The sequence below is a fragment of the Dryas octopetala genome, chromosome 6 (assembly GCF_963921425.1).
Source record: "Dryas octopetala chromosome 6, drDryOcto1.1, whole genome shotgun sequence".
Lineage (NCBI taxonomy): Eukaryota > Viridiplantae > Streptophyta > Magnoliopsida > Rosales > Rosaceae > Dryas > Dryas octopetala.
The window spans coordinates 16,735,296-16,753,849 of NC_141371.1; the positions used below are offsets into that span (position 1 = coordinate 16,735,296).

Sequence of the window (18,554 nt, forward strand, 5' to 3'; positions counted from 1 at the left end):
ACAGAAAGAAAGCTTACAATACTAGGATGCATCATAAACCTGAATCAACAAACTAACATCAAACAGCCATGTTACCAATACGTTATCCTTCTCCAAACAAGGATTGCACCCCCATGAACATTCAATATATTAATTAACAGTGTCGAACTGTAACCAGAGTGTAAGTGCGACCTCCCATGGAGAAAAAATGAATTTGGTAACATGGTTCAGGAATTTCTAAAGTGATATTAAACACAACGCTTAAAAAGTTACATCCAAAGCATTTGGTTCAGATAAGTTACCTGTTAGGACTAGGGATCGACGTGAAAATGGAAAAGAAATAACCATTGGATGAAAAGGTCCAGAACACCAAAAATATACCACAAACACCATTTCTATGTGCCAAATCTTAACAGCCTATATGATAGAAAGTTTGTTGATATCAATGTCATATATACATGACTTCAAATCTTGAAGATTATAGGTCAAATTAAGTGACAGCTTCATCATCATGCATGCCCAATGAAAGGAATCATAACTCTGACAGATTAGTTGGAACAGACCCTCAGTATGCCAACCTACCAGCCGGACCATAGCAGTCACTGTGTACCAACATTTTGCGTCCAATTCCTGGAAGCTCCTCATGAGTTCGCTTGGGAGAATCATCTACAAAATCAAACACTTCGTCAATACTTAATTTCAGAACTCAAAGAGGGAAGCAAAGAGGATTCAAGAGAAAAGTCCTCACCCCCACCTAACACGTCAGCCAGTTTACCAAGTGCTTCAATGATAGCTCTTTCATGCTCCTAAACCAAATTATGTATTATTTATGGTATTAATTCTGATTAGAATTTAACAATCACAATTGAGCTCATATTGACAATATAATTCAATGCAAACAAAATGGTACTATCTTGCAGAATAGGGCATCAAAATTACTTGAAGGATTAACTTTGCCTTTTCCACATGAACTGGGTAAAGAATTTCTTGACAATTAATCAGCTTCTCAACCTGCCAGAAGTGAAGGGTTCAGACATGCAATGTAAGCAAACTCATGACAAGCAGCACCTTCATAGTATACTACAAAGTATTACAATAAACTGAATCACCAAACTAAGAAACCTGAGAGAATACCACTGGCAACCATATGGTCATGCCACATTGCAATCCAAACTTTTAGCAACAGACATGCTTTTGAGATGATCCAAAAGTTTAAAAAATTAAACCCAAAAAATTCAAATGACTGCACTAATTATTAATTCTTTGAAAAAGGCCTTATCAAGGCCAAGGTTTTGAAAATTCATGTGAACATTTAAATTGATAGGTAACCAAGTTCAATGGACAGTCATGTGAACATTGAATTGATAGGCAACCAAGTAAGTTGAGTGCCTTGGCATAGATGATATGTTGCTATAAGAATAAAATTTTAAATCATATGCTTTATATCTCCCAAGTTGACCACCTTTTAGGGGTGCAACTGGAAATACCTTCAACTGCAGTGCGGATATATATATTCTGTGTGTGTTTAATATATATTTATATATATATATATATATATTTCTGTGTGCGTTTATATTGCAGTGCAGATATATATAAATATATATATATTTCTGTGTGTGTTTATTGATATATACAGAAATGTTTTCTTCCCAAACTGTGAATCTGGATCATTAATAATGTTGACTCTTAACTAAATGTGTGGTCTAGATTCACAATCTAGCAACATAATAATGTTATGTTGCCAAACTGTTTGAGAATAGAAGAAAGGATGCTGAGATGGATTAGTAACTAGAGCAAGAGTGCAGAACTACATAAACTACATTCTCAAGGGTCAGAAATGACACCTAAGGAAAAGTAAACTAAACTAAACATTTACTGATGTGATTTCAAGCAGAATAAATTTTTTAAGCCTAACAATAAGTTATGATGTTCAAGTTGATACAATGGACTGGTGAAATCTCCCAGAAGAAAATGAAAGAATGAGCTTGTGAAGAAAGAAAAAATACTCACAAATAAATGGAACTTATTGCCCAAAATGAGTGACATGGGGCAAAATCAACTACGAGACCACTCTATTGAGTCAAGTACATCTACCAAAAAACAATTGCAATGAAATTGTCAATGGAGATTGCTCACATATCCAACTAAGATTTCTTTTGTTTGTCAATTAATGTTGATTGTTTTAATAATTTATTCAAGTATCATATTTCTTTTGAAAATATTTGTGGGGAGGAGGTGGGAGTTCATATGGAATAAAGTTCGTTGTTGGGCATTATTGCAGGCTTCTGTATCCTTGAATTTCATGACATACCATTTTCCTCTTTATCCAGATTTGCAGGCTGCTATTATGTAAGATATTGCATTTTGTATGGTCAGATCTTCTGTAATGTTTGTTTTGATGTATTGTTTGTTGTTCTTGTATCTGAAGGCTGTTTGGTAAGTGAGTGCTAAAGGTTGTATGTGTACATTCGTTGGACTGCTTGCCACTGTTGGACTTGTACTTATGTTAATAAAATTATTCCGTTTCTTATTTGGAAAAAAGAAAATAGAACCCACTACAAACCTTATATCAAGGTTCATCCAAGAAAAATTTGTTAACAACATATTGAAAGAATCCTGTTATAACTTATAACTTATACCAAAATCTGTTTACTAATCTTTGTTCAATATCTAAACATTCTTCAAATGTGGCTTACCCATATTTATATGACTATCAGTAGTTTAACAGATTTTGTGGGCTTTGGTTTCTTCAAAGTTTAGGGATTGGTTTTCCATGCTACTTATTCTGATTGCACAGCTGTTGTAAAGTAGTTTTTATTTTATTTTTTTACTGTTATTTTGTTTTATTGATTTATCTGTTCAGATGTAGATTAGTGGAGGACTTTCAGGGAACAACCTGTCCCCTGTGTTGTAAATTCATCTTTTATTTAATTGAAGTTGTGTTTCTAATCAAAAAAGGGTGCAATTGTTACTAATATCAACTATCAAGTACTGTAGATCATCCATATACAAATATAACCACACAAAATCATAATTCATAATGTTTTTATATTTCTGCATCAAAGGTTGTATGTTAAACTTCCCATCCAAACTCCACACAAATCCAGTTAAAATAAAAATATTACTACTTAACTCATGAAACCATATGAAGACAACGTTTGCCTCACCTCATGAATAAGTTTATCCGTTGAGCGAAACTCAATCAAATCAGATCTTTTCTTGAAATTATCAAAGCCAGATGTGTATAAGCCCATCTTCAATTGGGATTTTACCAGTTCAGAACTTCTGCTATTAGATGACGCCTGAATATTGTGACAAACTATATTCATAGACGGTGTACCAATCCCAGAGGAGAGCATTGCCAAGTCACCACTCCTTTGATCATTGCTAAATTGTCCTTGGTGCTGTATAAATATTTAAGAAACTTGAGTTCTAAGCATTTGATTCCAGTATAATCATAAAGGAATTCATAAGGAAACAAACATAAATTAAACTTTCCATGCTACTGGATGGGTGAGGTTAGGGTAGGTCTTAAATTCATCAAATTTTTGCCTGATAATAAAACATATAATTGAAGTAATATTCTCCTGATTATATAATAGATTGGCGATCTGCTAGAAACAGAGGTAAAAAAAAAGTCTGCAAAAGAAATCGAAGGAGAAATATACATAAGGTGCATATTTGGTAATAAAAAATGCAATTTCCAGGCTTAAACATCAGTAGGAAGTTAGAGTGCAGTTGATGCAGGATATAAATTAACTAGGTACCAACGTTGACCACAGAATTAATTTAAGCTTTGAAACTCATTCAGCATGCACACCCATCCATACAATAGGAAATTCAAAGTGTGAAATCAGCATGAACAAGTTAATTGTAATTCCAGCAATTAGTTGCTCCAGAAATTCAGAAATTAGGTGGACTCAATGATTGGGCAAACTCCTCTAGTTTAGGGTTTGTTCAAGACGGTAAGAAAACCCATTCCTTGAATCTGGACGACAAACATTTCCACAATCCTTTTATCAATTTCCACCCACCTTGTTTCTTGAAAAATTACTATGTCCGGAACCATCCTTAGAATTATCTCTTTATTTTTTTATCAGTACTTATCTCTTTAATTGCCCTCCTTTTTCGACTATTACAGGCCCCTCGTGTTCCAACTGATTACACTCATGGTAAAACTGATTCTCCTTTTCTTCCCCCTTCAGGCAACTCTTCTCAACCCCTGTATATTTTCTCATTATCTACTCTCATTCTTTTCGGTTCAATTGGTATAATTGAAAGATCCACTTTTTCCAAATATCTCTCCGCCCTCTCACATCCCTTCATCAAATAGCCTAACCTATCTATTTATACCCACTCCAAAGTCCTCCAAAATCCACAAAACTGTTGGAGGATATGGAATCTCACATCGAAAGTCTTAAGCCTTGCATAACAACACATGAGATCTTAGCCGCTCCACCCAAGGCCAATTGTTTTGGGTTGAATGCTCTAATTCTAACATGGTATCCAACCAGAAATCCAGCACGTATTGGACCAGATTTCGGGGAAGTCTAAGCCTTGCATAACAATATATAAGATCTTAGGCTTCTCCACCCATTGCCAATTTGGGAAATTCATACATACCACTAAGGATACAGACACTCAAAGGTAAGCCAATTAAGTACTTATACTGAAATGTCCACCCACTCTTGCAATTCACAACTCCCACATATGTCCCTAACTTTAGCATACACTAACTCATGCACTTTGTGCATTTATTCTTTTGCTTCTCGCACACGAGAGTTTATATGTGTTATAGAAAAAGACAGCGTGTGTGTGTGTGTGTGTGTATCTGTGTGTAAGGGAGAGAGAGAGAGAGAGAGAGAGAGAGAGAGAGAGAGAGAGAGAGAGAGAGAGAGAGATGACATTTGCTTAAATAACAATAGATCAAGTATGCATCATCCCAATGAAAAACACAAGGCCTTTGGCGATGTTAAGAAGGCCAAAGCTCTTTGGGGGTGCTGCGTGTTGGCCGTGATTTGGATCATTTGGATGGAGTCAAGTCTGGGCTTAGTTGCAAGCAGCAGTATCATTGGAAATCAAGGATTTATAGGGCTTAGTTGCGAGCAGCAGTATCATTGGAATTCAAGGATTTATCTTTTTCTTCTATTCTTTTAGACTGGAAGGCAGCTCTTTCAACGTCTAGGTTTGTTGAGTTTTTCAGTGGCTCTGTTGTAGAACAGAGTTGTGTTGTGTCTCTTTGTGTGGACACCTTGTCCACAATGTACTACTTTTGTTGAGCTTTAATAAAGCTTGTTTCCTTTCTCAAAAAAAAAAAAAAAAAGTATTCGACATCACAGTTAAATAAATGCATGCTTCAAGTTCAAAAAAAGAAGGTTATTTCAAGTCACAAAGTTTCTTATAAGTTCCACTGATTCCACCATTGACTTTGGTTTGGGTACTATGAGATTTTTTAAATAGATTATTGAGATCAAATATCCTTCCATGGGATATAGAAAGGTTTAATGGTGTAGTATAAATAAATGTAATGACAGAAAACCATCTTCAGCTTGGAAACTTTCTACTTACTGGTGCTGCAGAAGGGATAACTGCTGTACAATGCTGACTGCATGAGGCATATTTCCGAGATTTTGAAGAAACAGCAGGATGTGAAGTCTCCAGTTTTCTATGGCGAGCATTGCCCTCTAATTTAGGAGGATATCTAGGAGCATCCTTACCGAAATCTTTAGCACAGTGGGAATCTTTCTGCCACTCCCTACATGAAATGCACCAAAAACAAAGAAAAAGAAAATAACTAAATAAGATCAGTCAATCACAAGAGGATGTAACAGTGTATGATTAAACAGGAAGGAATTATGATGACCTTATCATTTTGATTGACTCATCTGATTTAATCTTCACGAGCAGCTCTCCATGCTCATCATCTGTAATATTAAGCTCCTTTCTCAGCTCAGTCATAACCGACTCTCGGCTCTGTAGAATAAAAAAACTTTTTCAGCATTAAGATAACACAAGGAAAGACAAATCACCTATAGAGGCAACTAGGAAGCAACAAGATTAGGAAATGTAAGGGCAAAGAAAATGGTTCAAATTTAAAAATTTACCCAAGAAAGATTATTAGATTGAGCACTAAAAGCCTTCAAAACAGCATGGTATGCCTCCACTTCCATATGGTGAATCTGAAACTTTATATCCCTTTCATCCCTTCCATGAGGTTCTGTTGGTAGAGACATCCTTGCAGTTCCAATACCATAACTATGTTTGTGATCTCCTAACAAAAAAAAAAATCAAAGAATACAAAATAAAAAATATCTCACGAAGCCTAGTAGACTAGTAGTATATCAGGCTTAATTGAGTAGGTGTTCTAGGTACAAATTCGAATACAAGAAACTAGCTGCAAGCATTTATGGAAAAGAAAGTTTCCTAAAAGGAGCATAAATTCATACACTACAAAGACAATATTAATTTACTTCAAATTTAAAATAGTACATAGCAGAATGATTACAAAGTCGCAGTATATCATAAATACTATGAAGGAGGGAAAGGAAATCAATCATGTTCTAGATTTGCATTAAATCACAGAAGTGCAACTTAAAACGGAAGAAGCACAGCTTGACCATGATGAACCTCAACTTCCATTAATTAGAGATAACAAACTTTCTTTGGAAGCATAAAGCACCTCTTCTGTAGAGAAATCATAGTATAGTTTAACTAAAAAAAGAATACCATATAAAACAAATAGTAAATCAGTTAGTCAAACATGCTCATGGTCTTTTATTAATATTATAAAATAGGACCCCCTGCAGGCAATAGTCAGTTCACAGAAATCCTTAGAACTCTGAATTGCTCGTTAGAATTGGTACAGAAATTTTTTTTGTTCAAATACAAGTGGTACAGAAAATAAAATCTCACATTTATACATAGCCAAAAGCCAAAACTGATCCTATTTGGCAAAAAGTGAACTCCACCAAACTGGCTTTTGGTTAAAAGTCCCATATAGGCCTAGTAAAAAACGTGCTTTTGTGGGAAATTCTGGCACCTCAAATCAATGGATGGTTCTTGCAACTTGCAAGGCATTATTTAAATCCCATTTGCTTTAGATATATGCCCCTAAGCCATACATTTAGAAAAAAAAGTATTTTTGCACATGAAACGTGGCACTGGGGTTATTTCATCCAGCTCCAGACAAGCATTTTTTCATTCAAGAAGTACAACTATGCTTTAGCACAAATTTTAAGGGATTCATAATCAATTCTGATTTTTTTATATCATATTCCATGACCCCCTATAATTAATAAGGAATTTCCTTACATGTCCATGCATATTTTCTCCTTTCTTTTTCCTTTTTTGCTTGGTGAATTGACTAACACTTACACACTCATGAGTAGTAAACCCACAAACTCACCCTCCCCCCATACTTATGGGGAAAGATTGAAAGAAGACACCATGTGGCCCAAAGGCCATTGACAAACTCTAAAATGCAGCTCCCAATTCCCACCCAAGTCTGGTTTAACATCCGAGAAATGATTAAGAAAAATTAGTCTAGCATTAATTTAAGGGAAAAATATCCCAAAATAAAAAAGTGGGTCACACCTGTTACCAAGATTCTAGGTAACCGACAAGCATGTCTCTCTCATAAACTTTAATCATTTTTTTTTTATCACGCACCCTTGTCAATGGCCCAAGGAAAAAGCTTTGAAAAGCCACACAACAAACAGTATATGTCACGATGTGTCCCAAATACTCTAATAATCAGATTGCTATGTTACAAGTTACTACTCCCCTTCAAGAAAAGTTCACATCTTGCAAAAAAAAAAAAACCTTTCAAGGCCACAACTCTTAAACTCTGTTTGGTAACTGGGAAAATAACAGAAAGGAAAACAAAATTTAATTAAAAGAATGCAAACACAGTCTGTATAAAAGAGAAGAAACATACCCATTTCGTCTTGGATGGTGTGATAGCCTATACGAGAAACCCTATGGGCCAGAGTGCCAGACAATGAGAAGAGCTTCGCCGGACTCGATGTCAGAATCGAAGGTGGGGTTTGGTGTCTACGGTTACTCTGTTACCGTGGCCAAGTTACTATGTCATTCTTATTTTTGTGTGATCGTGTTTGGCTTACAAATAATGCTAGATTGCTAGGATTCCAAATTTATTTTTTAAATTTTTATTTTTGTGGTCAATAAAATATTCACACATTATTTAAGATATTTAGCATTATCTGAAAAATTATTTTGTATAACTGATATATTGACACATTGTATAACCAGTCTATGTGTTATAATCAGTATATGTGTTATAATATGAGTGGATGTTATTAATATTATACCCTACTAATATAAACACATCGTCTAATAATACCCTTACACGCTAGATTGATTATACCACGTAACGGTATATCAACTATACTTTATAATTTTTCCAACTATCTGGTCTTAAATTACCTCCAAACTCAAAATTTTGTTAGTTTACCCTCTCTAACTTTTAAAAATAGGCCAATGTAACCCATTTTGTCAATTTATTAAGATTTTATCCATATTTTTGTCCAAACACATGTTATGTGTCATGGGCATGAGAGTAAAATGAATAATTCATTTTCACAATTAAAGTTATTATGCTTAAAATAAAAAACTGAAGAAAACAATAATAGCCATTTGATTTTATTTTTTATTTATTTTTTCAATTTTTTATTTTAAGTAATATAGTCATTTTACCCCAAGTTTGGGCATGAATTGTCCATTCTCCCTCGTGTGCATGGCACATAACATATGTTTGGAGAAAAATACAAATGGAATCCTAAAAAATTGACGAATGAACTACATTGGCTTATTTTTTAAAATTAGAAGGGTAAATTAACCAAATTTTAAATTTGGAAGAAATTTGACACCTGAGTCATAATTAAGGGGATAAAATGACTATTAAATAAGGGTGGGCAAGGTTTGGTTTGGTTTGGTTTTGGGTCAAAACCATTACCAAACCGCTATGGTTGGTTTGAGAAGTAGAACCTAAAACCGAATATGTGGTATATCGAAAATGTCGGTTTGGTTTGGTTTTTCAAGGCCCAACATTATTTTATAAGCTCAATTGCAAGATAAATAATTAAATACCACATTTTGAAACTTACCTAATTGCAATTGTTGAACTGAAGTTGTTGGGTTCCAATGCACGGTTTCAATAGCCCAATTGCAATATCCTATTAAATGTTAATGTTTAAAAATTTAATTCTCTTAAATCTTAAAATTTATACATTTAATTATTTCAAAGGCTGAACAAGTGTAAATATTTTAATGAGATCTTTAAAATGAGTCTAATATTGAATGTATTTCAAAAGATTTAATTTAATACTAAAATTAAAATTATACAATTAATTTTCTTTCTACCAAATGTTATTTCAACTTGTTTGGTATTTTGCAATGTGTGAATTTATAAAAACGATAAATATTATAAATTAGAAGGCACATGTACAACAATACTAAACATAAAAACAATAGCACAATAAGAAAAGGAAACAACAATAGCAACGTTTTTTGCTTTTTTTTTTTTTTACGGCCTATGGCTATCTACTATAGGGCCAGAAAATGATGCACAAACTCATATAGATTAAAAAATTGAGCTAGTTGAGTTGGTTATCTAATATGGCTATCTACTCCAGGCCATGAGCTGATTGCCTCTTCTACCACACTATAAGCTCCAGCGTTACTTATACAACCAATACTTCCCCAAGACCAACTTGCACGCAGCCATTTGTAGGGGGATGTACACCTTTTATGGTGCACCTTCATATACTTCATTCTAATCTCTCCCTCATTAAAGATATGGTCTACACCTTGTTATGGTGTTTTTCATACACCTGATCATATGGTGTACTTTATCTTACATGATTGTTACTTCATACTAACCTATGGTGTACCACTTAGACTAACACTACAACAAAAATTAGCATCAATAGCACTCAAAAAACGCTATAAAAGTAAAAGATAGCGTTTTACAAAAAATGCCTCATTGAAATTTGAAACTCAAAATCCATCGAAAAACAATTGCAATAGAGATCGTTGTTGTTTATTGTATAAACAGCTAAAATGCATTAATAACCAAAAGACTAATACAATTAAAAAAAAAAAACCATTTTCAAATGTTTGCTAAACTGCAAATTACAATTAAACAAATCATTTCATAGTTTATAAAAATAAAATAAAAGGCTAATCAGCAACAATATCCTAATTTATGTAATCTTAGATGAATGCACACTCTTCATTCCACATCAATATCGTCTTGGGCGTGATGTTACCTTTAAAATGCATTAATTAATAAGAAAGTATGTATTACAATTAAGATATATAATTGAAACATTTGCATTAAACCAAACAAACAAATAGCAAACATAAGATCAAATAGTAACATGGATACTAGGTTTCTAATGAATTTCAAGTTTTTATACTTATAAATAGTTTTCATTCACAATATCAAATGCACAACTTTTCAAATTATGATGATAATGCATCCATATGTCACTTCATAGCCTAGCATTCTACTAAGCATTTAGATCAATTTTTTTTTTTTTTTACAGCAAACATTACAGTAGGCAAACTCTAGAAATTCATGGATATTAGTTCATCCCTCTCAATATCAGTTAATTAATACCCATACTAAACAACTTCTCATAAACTCAAACAAAGTCCTATTAAATTGAATAACATAATAAAGCGAAATAAATAGAAATATATATTGGGAGTGGGACAACATGCAGAAAGGTGGCTAAAAAGATCGAGATTTGGGTAAAGATTGGGATGTGATATGTGCATATAATTTATATGTATAATAATCTACATCATTTAGTTGGAAGTGTAATACGAATGACGGTGAATTTTTAATCTAGATTGGTTCACAAATGAGTATAAAACCGAGGTTAATTTTTTTATGAAATTTGCAAGACACAATGTTAATGAGCGGAACGAGATAAGATCCACCATGTAAGAATATATTTTCTTATTGAATTGCAGAGGTTTATCTTCATTTAATGTAGTATGGTATGTCAGTAACTTATACTACATGGGTACACCATGGACAACATAGAGTTTTACAGACTCGGGCTCCAAGTACTCCAATTGATGAGTTGATTACTCAATCCAACATTGATATTTTTTATATGATATTAGATGATGTATTCCATGTAATCGATGACAATGAAGACATAAAATAGCATGAAATGGTGTATTGGGGGAGGGAGATAATATCAATATCATAGAGCAGATGCTGACAATTATGAGAAGTTGTTGCGTGAAGCTGAAAGTGAACTTTACCCTGGTTGTACCGAGTTTTACAGTGTTAATGCTTGTTGTTGAGTTGATTCACTGCAAGGTTAATAATATTTAGACTAATAAGTTAGTAGATATGATGCTTAAGATTGTGAAGCGAATGTGTCTCATATCAAATAGTATACAAGAATCAAACTATGAGTGCAAGAAGATGTTGAAAAATTTGGAGTTAGGGTAAGAAAATATTAATGCATGCAAAAATGACTGTGAGCTGTTTTATAAGGAGCTTTCAAGGAAATGATAAGTGTCCGAACTGTAACGAACCAAGGTTTGAAGATAGTGATCATAAACAGAAAAAAATGGTTCCCAAAAAAGTGTTGCGCTATTTTCCATTGAAACCAAGATTACAAATGTTGTTTATGTCTAGACGTACAATATAAGGTGGCATAAGAATAAACGGTTTGACGAAGAGGGTGTAACGAGACATCCAACAGACTCTCTTGCTTGAAATTTTTTAATAGAATGTTTCCTAAATTTTCTCAAGACCTGCGAAATGTCAAATTAGGCTTTGCAACTGATTGGTTCAATCTTTCTGGGAATATGAGAAACTTTTACAATATGTGGCATGTCGTGTGGGTACCGTATAATCTACAACCGTGGAAATGCATAAAGAAACCATATTTGAAATTGACATTGTTAATTCATAATCCACAAGCAACGGGAAAGGAGCTTGATCTGTATATGTGCCCGTTAATTGATGAGCTTAAGGAACTGTGGGAGATTGGTGTGCAAACATACAATAAGATGACAGAGTCAGAATTTAACATACGTGCAACTGTAATATGGACAATCAATGATTTCTCAGCTTATGGAAATTTATCGAGTTGGAGCACGAAATGTTATTTAGTTTGCCCAATATGTAATGAGAATATGTACGTCTTCAACCAAGATCAGGAGTAAGATCTGTTATGTCAGACATCAACGGTATATACTCATTCGACATTCATGGCGCAAGAGTCCATTATTTAATGGTAAGGCAGGGATGAGACCTCCCCCAAGGAAATTCTCTAGTAATACTACTCAACCAGTTGAGTATCTCTATACCTTATAAAACAGACATACATCAAAATAATAAGGATATGAAGAGGAAGAGAGAAGATTTTGAATTAAATTGGTTAAAAAAATATTTTCTTTGAACTTGATTATTGGGCAACATTGAAAATTAGACATAATTTAAATGTTATGCACGTTGAGAAGAATATATGTGTCAACGTCATTGGGACGTTGTTGAATATAGATGATAAAGTGAAGGACATATTCAAGGCGGTGATGGATTTGGAAGACATGAAGATTAGGAAACACTTGGACTTGAATCTAAACAAGAATAACTTTAATAAGCCTCATGTGAAGTATGTGTTCACACCATCTGAGTATAAAGTTTTCTGTGAATTTTTAAAATCAATAAGTTTCTAGATGTGTATGCTGCTAATATATCACGAAGAGTGAGTTTGGTTGACGGGAAGGTATTAAGGTTGAAAAGTGTCATGATTATCATGTACTGCTGCAACGACTTTTGCCAGTGGGAATAAGAAAACACTTGAAAAGAGAGAGTTTTGCTAAGTTGTTTTCATCTTTTTCCCTTTTCTCTTAGTAATTGTGAAAGTCTTAGTCACAAATTTAGTTGGGTTGATTTTTGGCGATTGTGGCATGAGTTACAAAATTATTGGTCCACTACAAGAAAAAAGGGTTTGGGAGAGGAACGGAATTCGTCGCCCAAAGTAGAGTTTCGTCGCCCAAACGTTTAGGCGACGAAATTCGTTCGTCGAGCAATTATTCGCCCAAAATGTGTCGCCCAAGAGTTTGGGCGACGAACCAATAAATTTCGTCGCCCAAAGACACCTGGGGCGACGAATTTTTTTTGTCTCCCAAAACATAAAATTCGTCGTCCAAAGCATGTTTAGGCGACGAACAAATTTCGTCGCCCAAAGAGGGTTTGGGCGACGAACACACTTATTCGTCGCCCAAAGCATGTTTGGGCGACGAAATTATCCGTCGCCTAAACAAGATTTGGGAGAGGAATAGCTAATTTCCTCGCCGGAACGTACTTTGGGCGACGAAATTTGTTCGTCGCCTAAACATGCTTTTGGGCGACGAATAAGGTGTTCGTCGCCCAAACCATCTTTGGGCGACGAAATTTGTTCGTCGCCCAAACGTATTTTATTTAAAAAAAAAATTTTTATTTAAATTATATATATGAATTTAATATTCAAAAATTATATAAAACAAAATTAATAAATTTATATATCCAAAATATCCATACAAAGTAGAAACAATTTAATTAATACATACATACAAATAACTAATGGCCCCCTAGGTCAGTAGCATCATCGACACCGGTGGAGGAGTCTGGCATGCACTGGTCAATGTTGGGCGGCAGCACAAACCCAGGTACAATCCTAGCCAACTGGCCAAACATCTGCTGCATCTGCTGCACCTTACTCGTCTGCTCCGCATATGCCGCTCTCGATTCTTCTAGCTGACCCTTCAACAACTGCACTTCAGTGGTCAGGTTGACTATATCTGCAGATGGCTGAGATGAAGACCCGGCGCTGAGATCACGAACCCGACCCGCTCCCATTCCGCGTATCTCCCTACCACGCCTAACACCCAGTGTCTCCGTCATAATACGAAGACCGGCATCGGGATCGGGGACTGAGATCGTCTCCAACGGAGTGTCCGGAGGGTACTGGCTGGCCACCTCCTCCAAATAACTCGCCTTCTTGGCGAGCATCTCAGCCTTCAAAATATTATACACAAGTTAGGAATTAAGAAATCAAATACAAAAATTTAAATTTGTGAAATAAAACTAAAATATAAAAAACTAACGTGCTTCGCCTTGCCCTTGTCGTTGCCGGGTCGGGCATAAACATCCCCGTAGTTGTCGACCTCCGGAAATTGCGAACCAGCCTGAAAAAGAATGTAATGTTGACAAAAACTCAAACAATACTAAGGAATATATATATATTAAATTAAATAATAGCGCACCTGACGATATGACTCCACCCGGTATGAGAAGGGCATGGAACCACCATGATGATCAATCCTTGCGGGCGCTTTCCGGTTCTGAAGATTGGCATTCGACTTCCTCTGTTAAATATGAAGCAAATTGGAAATGCACATATTAGTTTATACACAATAAAGGAATAACATAAGAAAAAATAATTTTGAAGTCCTAAAATGATATAACATACCAAAAATTCCGGACTCTGAAAATGAGTGCACAACCACTGCCACTGATCAAGCCGAGCTGCCATCTCCGGAGGAGGGCTGGCCAATGCCTCATCTGCCGATCCAAACATGTTATATTCTTTGTGCAGCTCGTGCTTCCATTGTGCGTACACTTTTCTCAATAACTTCTCCATATACCTAGCTACATCCGGATCCTCCATCTGAATATCATAGTTTACCTGAAAAAAATGCAATTATCAAATTGTTAGGAATGATCAAATTAATCATTTTATATTAATCGAAATATACTCACAGAAATGGAGCCCATAATGCTCCTCTTGATGGCGTCATCAACCTTTTCCCAACTGGGGAAAAGCATGGGGCATTCACCACGGATAATCGATCCGACAAAGGAAGCGAAAGTACTATGGACCTCCTTGCTCAGTCGTAGGTGACCTTGCTCAATAACGCTTCGAATCCTCTCGTTCGTCGTGCGAGTGATTCGCGACGCCTTCAACCCTCTACTTATCCCCCTCGTGGTTTTGGTACCTAGAAAAGCAAATATAACATATTAATTTCACAGTAATCTTATAACATCTAAATAAAATTAAACATAAACACAAGTGATGTGAAAACATTTTTCTTACTCTCTGATGATGAGGCAGTACGAGTGGATGATGCAACATTATCATATGCACCATAACGGTGACCCCGTCGGGCCCTCCGTGCCGACTGAATCCCAGACCCAGTACTAGATGAGAGATCTGGGGATATCGCCGGGGTCGAGTCGCCCTGGGCTATGAGGTCAGGCTGGGCTGCAGGGGCGGGCTGGGCTGCAGGGGCGAACATAGATGCTAAAGTGGACCTCCGAGATCCACCCCTGTTCGAGATCAAACTCATCTGCACAATTCAATAAATATTTATGTTAGTAAAAAAGAAAACTAAAGTAATAACTTACTAATCTGAATCATCATTATCACTTACTAATCTGAATCATCATTATCACTTACTAATATGAATCACCATTATCAATTACTAATCTGAATCACCACTAGAAATACTCATTTCATCATCATCATCATCATCGATACCATCAACATCATCATCTTCATATTCATCTTCATCTTCATCTTCATCTTCATGATCTTCATCATCATCATCATCATCATCATCATCGATGAAATCATTAACATCAATTCGGGGAAGTGGCCCAAGATCAATTGATAAGGCATCGATCTCAATTGGAGGAACGTCATGTATCTCGACTTGTTGTATGATAACATCATTGTTGTATGGATTAGGTATGGTCGAAGATGAATCCTCTTGATAGGCCACGTCATCCTGATTTTCTTTTTCTGGAATATCCCATATATTTCGATTCTGAATCATCTGAGCTACTTTCCAACCCACACCCGCCTTAGGGTCATCCAGATAACATACTGGTTTTGCCATTGTGGCAAGAATAAATGGATCATTCTCATACCATCGAGTGTTTGTATTCACAGATATTAAGTCGTAATCGAGTTTAATACTGTTGTTCCTATTCGGGTCTGTATTAAACCAATCACACTTAAATAACACAACTTGAAAGCGATGCGAGTACAAGACTTGATGTACACTCGTCAGCTTGCCGTAGAAATCAACCGTGCCAGTGTCCAAGTTCTCTACACAAACCCCGCTAACGTCCCTGGTCAGTGTACAGTGCCATGTTCGTGGGATCTAGCCCGATCCCACAAATTTCTTTTCCTTCACATCTTGTCTCTGCAGAATGTGTTGCTATATTCTCATGGTTTGAAAGAGAAATAGCTAAATTACGAGAATCTTTACATGAAGTGCAGCAACATGCACATGTCACAGTTGCTGATTTGTCACTATGCATGCAATCCCAGATACAGCTAATGAATGAGATAAGAGCCTTTGAACGGAGAATGACATGGGAATTGTCTGCTGCCTAGCGGCGGGTATGATTTCTAACTTTTGTTTGGTTTCAAATCAAGACTGGAAGATTATAGGCTATCACCTCATTTATCTTCTTCTGTTATTTTGTTACTTTATTTCAGTGAAAGAGCAAAAAGGGTTTTGCTCATATATGCATTTTGGTCTATTTGATTTGGTTGATTACTTTTTACTGACTTTTTTAAAACTTGGAATTATCTCTTTTCTTTCATGTTCATTAGCTATTAATAAATTTTAAATTTGTTAAAACTGTAAAAGATGTGTATCATGCTTCATTATTCTATACATTTATATATAATGGTCTGATTGTTAAAACATTTTATATTCATTTACAATAAAACTTTTTACAGATCTTTATAATCTTACCAACAATCAATAAATTTTATCTGCATAAAATAAAATAAAAACCAAAATTGAGATTATAGTTGTTTCATTAGCTTGCTTGCAGATGCATCTGCCTCTTCATTTTGCTTGCGGATGCATCTGTCTTTTTTTTTTTTTTTTTTTTCTTGCAGATGCACTTCCTTCTTCTTTACTTGCAGATGCATCATTTTGTTCTTTGTTGTAGATGGTTTTGGCTTTTGTTTACATATACATATTTTTTTCCTCCCCGATGTATAATTATTATGAATAAATATGTATGTTATTATCTTTTACAAATGTTTTAATTATTATCTTATTTTTCAAAAATGCCCACCTCATTCAACACTTCATCTCTTATTGCAGTCTCAATGTGTTTGTATTTCTAATGTTCATCTTAAATTTTTGGAACCTGAAATTTCAATAAATTACACAAACATACATCACTGAGTAAACATTCAAAACTGGTCAAATAAAGTTGACTAGATACTGAATACTCTTGGTTGCTCAATTACTATACTTGCAGCACATCAAACCTCATTGTTTAAAAATTTTAATAGTTTTAGTTTTAACTTTAGCAGCATAACATTGTACATGTTCTTTGATTTGACTTTCACTATGCATGCTTGCTTACTTAATAATATTTGACATTACTTACTTCATTCTAATTAAATAAACTTCTCTACTTCTGTTTGAAAGAATAAACTAAACATGCATTCAGTTAATTACTTTACAATATTCAAGTATCTTATCAATCTAAACAAATCATACATTTAATTTACATAATCTTAAATTCCACTATTTACTTATATTAAGAAATATTGTTATTCAACTTTGCAGCCAAGGACAAGACAGCCCCCTGCAGAAACCAAGGAAAGCAAGGACAAACTCACTGATTCAATGAACACAAAGAAAGCCCTTCCCATTTCTAGGTAAGAGCTCTTCTAATTTTTTGAAATGATGAAACGGCCAAGAGTAATGAGTACTCTTTTTTTTTCTTTGTTGAACTTTTTTCAATGGTTGCTGCAAAAATGATTTATTGAATAAAACTTATGTGCTACTTGCTACATAGTAGCCATGTTTCTATATCGCTAATTATTCAACAGAATAATTAACTATTGTTTTACCACTTAATCCATGTTTTTCATTTACATGGTCAAAAGTTTAAGCATATATCTGTACAAACGAATCACATTTTCAAAATTTGCAACCAAAGAAATGCACAACACCACAACACATGACGAGCTCGCTAGTTCAAAGAGTCAAAAAAAGAAGAGTGCACCTGTAGAACATGAAAAGCCAGTTGAAAGCCCCATCAATAGTCAATATTACACCATTGATTAACCTCATCCTTAAATTTTTTGAACACTGAACAGTTGAATGCTGCAACCCTTTTAATTATAGAGACAAAAACATTGTCTCACTCAGGGAGTAAAATTTCGAAATTTTCGCCGAAATTTCGCCGAAAATTTCGTTTTTTTGGGGTATGGAAATTTTAACATTATACCAAATTAATTTCGTTTAAATTTCGAAAAATTTCGGCGAAATTTTCGAGCTGGGAGGCGGAGCAAGAGGGAAAGAGGGGAGGAAGTGGCCAGCCGTCGCCGGAGGAGGGCGGCAGATCAAATAGAGAGGTGATTGGGGAGGGAGGAGAGAGAAGAGAGAGGAGATCTGGGAGAGAGAGAGATCGGGGAGGGAGATGAGGAAGAGGTAGGCCGGAGAGAGAAGAAATCTGGGACAATCACAGTGGGACTGGGAGAGAGAAAGAATAGATG

At 35.1% G+C, this 18,554-nt stretch overlaps 2 protein-coding genes across 6 annotated transcripts; both read right to left on the reverse strand.

The window, feature by feature from the left end:
• Positions 1-331: 331 nt before the first annotated feature.
• LOC147282867 (protein EMSY-LIKE 4-like) lies at positions 332-8,054 on the reverse strand. Of its 5 annotated transcripts, XM_086248544.1 has the most exons (9): positions 7,916-8,054; positions 6,084-6,250; positions 5,843-5,952; positions 5,548-5,734; positions 3,147-3,383; positions 919-990; positions 728-785; positions 562-645; positions 332-396 (listed from the first exon to the last, which is right to left on the reverse strand). In XM_086248544.1, the coding sequence occupies exons 1-9, from the start codon at positions 7,917-7,919 to the stop codon at positions 389-391; spliced, it is 927 nt and encodes a 308-aa protein (XP_086104670.1). In that variant the 5' UTR covers positions 7,920-8,054; the 3' UTR covers positions 332-388. The 5 variants fall into 5 exon arrangements, with proteins under 5 accessions (XP_086104670.1, XP_086104668.1, XP_086104669.1 ...); XM_086248542.1 differs by having other exon boundaries at positions 332-645; positions 728-782; XM_086248543.1 differs by having other exon boundaries at positions 332-645; positions 734-785.
• Positions 8,055-13,579: 5,525 nt separating this feature from the next.
• LOC147282868 (uncharacterized) lies at positions 13,580-14,675 on the reverse strand. Its single transcript, XM_086249258.1, has 4 exons — positions 14,487-14,675; positions 14,281-14,382; positions 14,122-14,202; positions 13,580-14,032 (listed from the first exon to the last, which is right to left on the reverse strand). Exons 1-4 carry the CDS (start codon positions 14,655-14,657, stop codon positions 13,595-13,597), a joined length of 792 nt encoding a protein of 263 aa, XP_086105384.1. The 5' UTR covers positions 14,658-14,675; the 3' UTR covers positions 13,580-13,594.
• Between the last annotated feature and the right edge of the window lie 3,879 nt (positions 14,676-18,554).